The sequence below is a fragment of the Schistosoma mansoni genome, chromosome 7 (assembly GCF_000237925.1).
Source record: "Schistosoma mansoni strain Puerto Rico chromosome 7, complete genome".
Lineage (NCBI taxonomy): Eukaryota > Metazoa > Platyhelminthes > Trematoda > Strigeidida > Schistosomatidae > Schistosoma > Schistosoma mansoni.
The window spans coordinates 7,371,119-7,380,095 of NC_031501.1; the positions used below are offsets into that span (position 1 = coordinate 7,371,119).

Here is an 8,977-nt window from a genome sequence, read left to right on the forward strand (position 1 = left end):
TGTGTACGTTTCAAGAGGAGTTAGAAACAGTTCCAGGGTGATTGCCTCTTGAAAGACCTCCAGATCTTCTCATCATTTCTATAGACTGGTGCTTCTGAGTTACGTCTATCTAGAAGGTCATTAGTAAGGATCAGGAAGATGAGCGAACCTAAGATGGTCCTCTGTGAAAATCCTTATATCAAGATAATCTAGTACGTGTGCACTCTGTTTACTGTGGTACAGGAAATCCTGTTCTTCAGGTAGTTTCGGAGGCAAAAAGTTAGCGAGTCAATGAAACTCATCTTTCAAAATTTCTATATGAGGAGTGCTTGTGGTACTGTATCTGAGGCTTTTGTGAAGTTAAGGAATATTACCTGAACCGGTAGTATCGAACATTCTTGCGTCTGTATCAAGCCTGAAGGACCTCATTTAGGTCCTCCTCCTTTCTGTATTCACAGCCAATGTGTGAAGTTGTGTTCGTGAGCCTCATCCCGAATACCATCTATCAGCCCAGACACTCCGTCCACCACCATGTCAGTTAGTTCTTGGGTGTTTACTGATAATCTAGAGGTATCTCTTATGACACACTCATTGTGTGAAACGGTTTTTATTGATGGTTTCTGATATGCCTGTAAGAATTATTTTATGAAGTGTACTGAATTTAGAGTTACTCTGAATGAAGTAGGCTTATTTTTCGCTACATTGTGGTTTCTACCCAGACAGCACAGCTTTACTGATGTGGTACCAGTTGATACAGTTGTAGTAACCTACTTTAATGAAAAGAACGCCATTGATATAATTATTGATTATTATAACCGATTGTACCAGTGATTGTTTTATTGTACTGTTTGTTTAATGTTACCAGAAAACACCTTACCGTTGCTTTGTGACCTTGCACGAAGTCGTGTACGCTCAGTAGTCCCGCTTGTAAACTTTGGCATGATTTCGGTATTATCTAGATACCACGAGATCGCCAACAAATACATCTTACTACAACCATCAGTTGCCTTCCGATAATTGCACGATTATTGCACGAACACTAGGTACCTAGCAGATACAGGTGCCTAAGTTTCTGTCGTACCTATTGATAACGATAGGTCTCAAGCTACGATGCTTCAACTACGCGCTGTGAATGGCTCAGTCGTCCCTACCTACAGTACAGGACAGCTGACTTTCAACTTGGGCAGTCAACAACAGTATCTGTGGACGTCCATCATTGCCGATATTCCCACAGCCATACTCGGTATTGATTTCCTACAGCTCTATGAATTGCTAATCGTGTCACATAGGCTGCAGCTAATCGATACTTTGTCCAACTGTAAATTCCAACGCGTACGAAATCACAGGCATATTTCATTCGCGTGACGATATATTCCACGCTTTATTTCAGAAATTCTCCCAATTAATCAAACCTCTCGAGGAGATCTCATCAGTAACCAATTGTATGGTACACCATATAGTCACCCGCGGCCCCCCAGTCACGTCAAAACCCCACCGAATGGCACCGGACAAATTAGCTTTCGCTAAGTGTGAGTTATTAGTTACTGGTATTATTCGTCCTTCTCACAGTCCCTTGGCCTCACTTCTCCGCATGGTACGCAAAAGGGATGGGATTATTTGGAGACCATTTGGAGACTACCGAGCATTAAACGCGGTTACGCGTTTCAATAGCTACCCCATCCCCCACATACATGACATCACGACATCACTCAAGGGCACGACTATTTTTTGTAAGATCGGTCTAGTACGAGCATATCACCAGATCTCAGTTGCTCTTGAAGACATCGAGAAAACCGCTGTCACGACTCCTTTCGGTCTGTTTGAAGTGCCTTGTATGCCATTCGGACTACGGAATGCTGCTCAAACTTTATAAAGATTTATCGATAGCATAGTACGGAACTTAGATTTTGTTCACGTCTATATTGATAAACTGCTAATCGCATCATTAAACATAGATGAACATTATCAGCACCTAACACTACTATTCCAACGCCTTCAGAATAATCGAATAATAGTCAACCCGGACAAGTGTGAACTTAGATCACATCATTAAGCAAGAAGGTATTTTATCTTGTGAGGACAAAGTACGTGCAATAATGAAGTACACCTTACCATCCACACTCAAGGAACTGAAGGCATTTCTCTGTTTGGTTAACTTCTGACGACGTTATAATACGGTGTAGTGACTACTTGCTCTGTTGTCATTAGCACTTCATTATCTAGAGAAAGCCTTGCCATTGCCGTATGCAAATAAACGCCTTAAACACCAGTGTTGACTACTCAGGCGAAGCAACATACACTTGAGTATGACCAGTGGCATTTTAAAAGTATAACCGGCCTCTTAAAACTTGTAAATCTTTCCATCATAAAAAGAAGGTTAATCTCCGTAAGGAAATGACGAGGGTCTCATTAAAAGGGTCTCACGAATGAGGGGCTAAACTGTAAGCTAATTAACCTTGTGACTAATTGCTGACCCTTTGCAACAGATCAAAAAGCAGCTACCTGATCAAGGTTTACAGCCTAAGACTTAGCTTGAGTCACTTAAAGAACATGGTTTTATCTCTGGACTACCATGAGGATCTGAAAGGCAACCGTCACGGTACTAAAACGGTACCGAAACACTTACGTTTAAGTGTGGTCTGCGCTTACATATTACGAATATGCACTTTTTATAATCGCTTGCCACCAACTCCTCACAAGAGCTAATTAAAATAATGCTTGAGTAAAATGTATGTACTCTAGGACTATTCTTCATGAACTGAAGCAATGGATTTACGAATATGATTTATTGTTAGTATACATCATAATTTTCCGCATATTCTAATTTTTGATGCACTCCATATTACCTCCACATTCTATCGTTTTCGTAGCCCTTCAAGTTGCAACCGAAGCTGACTGCCATAACTTCTGCCACTGATAATAGGTCAAGAATTCCAATTTTTAGACAAAACTACCAAAACATCAAACTGACATTGGATAATTGTATCAGCCTAATGCACATTGTTTTGCTCTCACAACTCAAACACCTGAACCCCGTATACCATTAAACAACCAGGACCTTATCCAAACCCCCAGATTTCTGCCTAGTGCTATATCCAAGTGATGACAGAAAAGATCCCGAAACTAGTTGTTCACGGATATAGGGCTAAGAATAAGATACGATATTGATCAATGTAACTGACGGTCTTCACTAATTAGAACAAGTGACTTGTTATCCTGATATGACTTTCACTATCGTGCTGTGTAGTAATGATAGTAATCTGTTTCCACATAGCAATATGCTACATCTGTAATACCATACTTAGATAAATATGACAGATTTATTATTGATCACCCATATCCGTAGTTTCCCAAGCTCAATGAAATCTGCGACTACGGTAACTCCAAATGTGGTTTCGAAACATAATTACGATCAGCGATAAGACGATCGAGCAATAAAGCAATAAAAATAATGCCCAAAATTTATACTCAGTATTACAGAGTTGTTTTATGACATTATCATATCATGATAGTGAAAAATACCATTCATCAGGATTGCAAACAAACTGAACGGCTTCAATGTCTAGGGTCTTACAAGAAACCATCCCGAGCCCTCGGCTGCTTCTCATATTTATCAAAGACCTACCAGAATACCCAAGTTCATTTGAGCTTCTCCATGTAGACGACCGTAAACTTCGGGGAACCTCAAGATGTGGAGAAGATTCACAAGAACTATAAGGTATTTAGTATCACCTCAAAATGGGACAGCGAACGATGGTTTGAAATTCAGTGTCGTCAATTACCAAACGATGCTCTAACGAAGAACACAGAACATCAGGTTAACTACTTACTCCGTGGTAATGACCTCTTCGGGACGTCGATGGAGAGCTATCTAAGCTTGTTAACAACGGACAGTCTGATCACTAGCACAAACTGTCGGAGAGATGCACCTGAAGACTACACAATTCCCCGTCTAGTTCTAAGGTAGCTGGAAATGTAGATTTCTGCACTACTTCTAACAGCGTTTAACACCTATCTCTACCTACAACTTGAAACTTACATTATTGAATTTAATATCCTTTTACACCAGGCTCACTCAGACAAACAGAATGAAGCTCACGCTTTTCAAACAGAAAGCAAAAGTTGCCTAAATACGGACGTCGCAAGCATTAAAATTGTGTACTGGAAGGATTATCCCACTCTATCCGTTCCGTCTGCACTCATCCTGATTCTAAGAGACTTTATTCTTCCTAAAGTCATCTTCGCTGACACACACGTACACTGAAGGTGACAACTCTACTAAAACTCGGTCGTTCGACCTCATTGAAGATTTTGGATTGCTCGCTAATATGAATTTAGAAACTCAGTGAAGAAACAGCCGGACGCCGTCACGCTTAGACCATATATTTACAAATGAAGAATGTCTAGTTATCAACCACTTAGTCCTGGCTCCTATGGGAAAACTGATCACGTCATCACAACTTTCTGTCTTATCAGTAAAACTGGGCTAAAACATCCTACGAACAAAAAGCGTATGAATTCAAGGCGGCTGGGTGTGTCAGCTTTACAAAACAACTTACAGCAAGTGAACCTGGAACTCCACCTTCAATTTGATGTGGACACACTGGGATTTTTTTTACTGAGTACGATCTTACGTGCGACAAATTAGTCCGTTTCGCAAACGGTCCCTAAAAATTACGAGCAACGTACATTCATAAAGAGTCGCACTCTTCGAATGTTAAAACTAGAAAGATACTACTGATCGGAATACAAAGTAACTAGTAAAGACGGCATATAAAAAAAGTTCAAATAAGCAAGGAGTCAATGCAAAAAATGGATAAAATGGGATAGGCTTCAGTGCCAGATAAATCTAACCTATAAATTTGTCTCCAATCCGAAAAGATCATTCCGTCATGCAGCCTCTTTTCGAAAATTCTGTGCCGGAGTTTACTAATTGTTATGTCCTAGTGATCCAACCAACAGCGAAGGAGATGTCCGAACAATATTTTCAAACGTTTCAACAATCACATACAAACCATGTCTACGAGAGCTGTACCTGAAACCTGAATGAACTCTGAGAAGTGATCCAATACGTTAGATTGATATACCAGAGACTGCAGCATTTGAATAAAGACATTTCTCCTGACCCCGGTATGATTCATTCGACTATACTAAGAGAATCGGCTTCAATCTTGACAACACCGTTTTATGTGATGTCCTCACATTTGCTGAGCCGAGACACAGTCCCATAGAATCGGAACCTGGCTCACATTACATCAATTTTCGTAGGAGGCCAATCCACTGAACCTTCAGGCTACCGGCAAGTTACACTTCTATCATTGTACTAAAAAGTTATAAAGTACTTGATACACGACAGTCTATACGAGCGCTTATTATCCATCAACTTTTTTACCCCAGCAACACGTTTCCAGGAAGAATCACTTTTACAAACAAATATAGTGACTGCGGTTGATATACAGACAACAATCCCTTATCCCAAGGGGAAAGTTGACGTTACAAACCTTGACTTCTCAGAAGCTTTTGATATGGCCAGGTGAACATTTCTCATCAATAAGCCCAAACTACTAGGCTTCAGGTCACCATTAATGAACTGGGTCGCGTTAGATAGAAATGATCATTCACTTTTCCTTGGGCTAAACATTATCTTTGTGGGGCCACTCATAATTCAGTCCAAGGATTTCTTTTCCTTTTAATTTGTATAAATAACCTTCCTCAGGAAGTATCATCCAATTTATTACTTTCCGCTGACGACATGAAAATTTGGAGAGAAGTTTGCAACTAAGATGCTCAGCTGGCACTTAAGAGGATTTGACTCTACCTCAAAGTTGGGCAGATAACAACAAGCCTACTAAGTTAAGCACTTCAAAGTGTGAAGTAGTCTATCTTATACACTCCGCAGGCTACGCACATCACTCAGGTAACTTCTCTCAAGAAGTATTCTAAGTTGAAAAAGATCAAGGAGTTTTGGTACCCTGTGATCTAGGGTCTTATGCTAACTGCGACCAAAATGCCTTTCGAGCAAACCTTTTACTGGTAACAATGAAGCACAACTTCGATCAGTTTGATGTTAGAAAGTTCCATTTAATCTTTAACAGTTTTACACACATACCTCACTTAGGACATGGTAATATATTGTTTCCTAACTCGCTTCTAAAGGATGAGAATACACGGAATCAGTCTGAGGATTCAAATTCAATTCTTAAGAAGATTAACACAACTCACTGATTCCTTGCCCATTAGAGTGTCGGCGTCCCAGTGATGAACTCTTAAACACTTATAGCATCCTAAACATACCTGAGCACCCACTCATTAAGCTCAGTCCCAACACAAACCTTTGAGGTAGCATCTATAAATTAAAGACTTAGCAGAATGGAGTATATAGACACCTTTTGCTACTTATGAGCAGTCAAATTCTTGAATTCGCTGCCAGATGAGATGGTCCAAGCGACTTCCCGGGAGTCCTTTAAGAGTAAACCTGATATATTCTTAGGGACTTGAGACAGTTTTTCACTATAATTTACTAATATTTCTCTTTTCACAGTTAACTATACTTTAGTCCGTATTTTCAGGTATCGGTAACCCACTACTAGTGAATACAGAATTCCATTAGGCTAAAGCTTCAGCCACAACAATTTGAAACATTTAGATTTAGGAAAACTCCCGTCACTTTTGAAATTTGCGTCACAGGTCCGTGTGATGGCCTTAGTGTCCTATGGGAGTTCGGGGGAGGAGTCAAATGGTAGGTGTAGTATAAAAGTCACAGCTTCATCAATAAGATGAAGAAGATTTGGTTGCCAGCAATGAGAGTACTACAGCAGCTGGCAGTATATTAAAAGACCGAGTTGAACCTGAGTTTAAAATGAGAGTCCCTAAAAGTGCTAAGCTGCCTAACCTCGTCCCAAACATTCCTATTGTCAAGACAAAAGACGGTAAGGTCTTGCTTTCCGTCCCCGATTTAGAGGCGGTAAGTGTATATTTGTTGCATAATATCGTGCATACTTTTTATTTTTCTTTGCAGTTGGATTCGTCAGATGACAGTGATGATGAAAGCGGTCGTTTAGCCAAGAATAACAAGGTACGTAAGTTAAACGCCAGTTTTCCTTCAAGTTGATTTTGATGCCGTCCGTTGTTATATTTATTTGTGTGGCGCTGTAGTCACATGAAATGTTGCTTTGTGGCAGTCTGAACTAATCTAAGATATATGTGGTTTTTTTCCATCTAAGGATGTTGGTTACAATGTCCCCAAGGCATTGTTTTTTTTCCTGCTAAACATTTGATATGTCAAATAATTAACAAGAATATAGTTAATAGTTTCCTTAGTTTATTATTGGGGCATCTCTTACGAAGCATAAAAAGATCAAGCAACTTGCGGTCAGGTTGTAAAACAACAAAAAACATTTTGATTTAAATAAAATCCTACCCGGGCAGCTAGTAAAGAGGGGATGATGGGGGAAAATCTTGTTCATTTTAAGGAAAAGTCTTCTTTATCCCCAAGAGGTATACTATTTCAACGGAACTTGTCGTTAAACGGTTAATTCGTAGACACATAAAAGCAAAGTGGACAGTAAAAATTTGTCGCTGACATATTACCGCAGTCGTACTAATTTTATGTCAAAATTAACTTAAATGACTACCAATGGTGTGACATTCGTGAATCTAATTGTTACTTACTCCTGATACCCCCAATGAAACATAGGCCGCCGACCAGCATTCTCCAACCCACTCTGACCTGGACGTTCCTTTCTAGTTCTATTCAACTTTTGTCCATTCTCCTCATGTCTGTCTCCATTTCTCGGCGTAATGTGTCCTGTGGTCTTCCTCTTCTTCTTTGGCCTTCGGTATTCCATATGAGGGCTTGTCTTGTAACACAGTTGGGTGATTTCTTCAATGTGTCCTATCCACTTCCAGCGCTCCTTCCTGATTTCTTCCTCCGCTGAAATCTGGTTTGTTCTCTCCCATAGTAGGTTGTTGCTGATAGTGTCTGGCCAACAGATCCGAAGTATTTTGCGTAGACAACTGTTAATAAACACCTATATCTTCTGGATGATGGCCTTTGTAGTTGTCCAAGTTTCCGCCCCATACAGTAGAACTGTCTTGACATTTGTATTGAAAATTCTGATCTTGATGTTGGTTGACAATTGTTTTGAGTTCCAGATGTTCTTCAGTTGTAAATATGCTGCTCTTGCTTTGCCGATCCGCGTCTTCACATCTGCACCAGATCCACTGTGCTCATCAATGATGCTGCCCAGATATGTAAAGGTTTTCACATCCTCCAAAGCTTCTCCGTCAAGCGTAATTCGATTGGTGCATGCTGTATTGTATCGGAGAATCTTGCTTTTCCCTTTGTTTATATTGAGACCTACTGCTGCTGAGGCTGTTGCTACACTGTTCATCTTCTCCTGCATTTGTTGTTGCGTGTGTGATAGAAGAGCCAAATCATCTGCGAAGTCTAAATCGTCCAGCTGCATCCCAGCTGTCCATTGTATCCCGTGCTTCCCTCCAGATGTTGATGTCTTCATGATCCAGTCGATCACCAGGAGAAAGAGAAGGGGTGAGAGTAAGCAACCTTGCCTGACACCGGTCTTTACTTCAAACGAGCCAGTGAGTTGTCCTCCATGCACGATTTGGCAGTTTAATCCATCATAGGAATTCCGTATGATATTGACTATCTTCTCAGGTACGCCGTAGTGTCGAAGAAGCCTCTATAGTGTTATCCTGTCCACCCTATCAAATGCTTTCTCGTAGTCAATGAAGTTGATGTAGAGTGATGAATTCCATTCAATTGATTGTTTCACAATGATCCGTAGAGTTGCGATTTGGTCTGTACACGATCTAACCTTACGGAATCCAGCCTGTTGGTCTCGAAGCTGGGCGTCTACGGAATCCTTCATCCTGTTCAACAATACTCTGTTGAAGACTTTTCCTGGTATTGAGAGAAAGAGTGATGCCCCTGCAGTTATCACACTTGCTGAGATCGCCTTTTTGGGTATTTATCAGA

At 40.4% G+C, this 8,977-nt stretch overlaps 1 protein-coding gene across 1 annotated transcript in view; it reads left to right on the forward strand.

Annotated features, from left to right (window-relative positions):
- Positions 1–6,643: 6,643 nt before the first annotated feature.
- The window catches only part of Smp_134480 (hypothetical protein), a 12,130-nt gene continuing 9,796 nt past the window's right edge, over positions 6,644–8,977 (forward strand). The window contains exons 1-3 of the mRNA XM_018798740.1: positions 6,644–6,718; positions 6,756–6,943; positions 6,998–7,054. Coding sequence (XP_018653652.1) covers positions 6,676–6,718; positions 6,756–6,943; positions 6,998–7,054 — 288 coding nt within the window. The 5' untranslated portion in view covers positions 6,644–6,675. The remainder of the gene's footprint in view (positions 6,719–6,755; positions 6,944–6,997; positions 7,055–8,977) is intronic.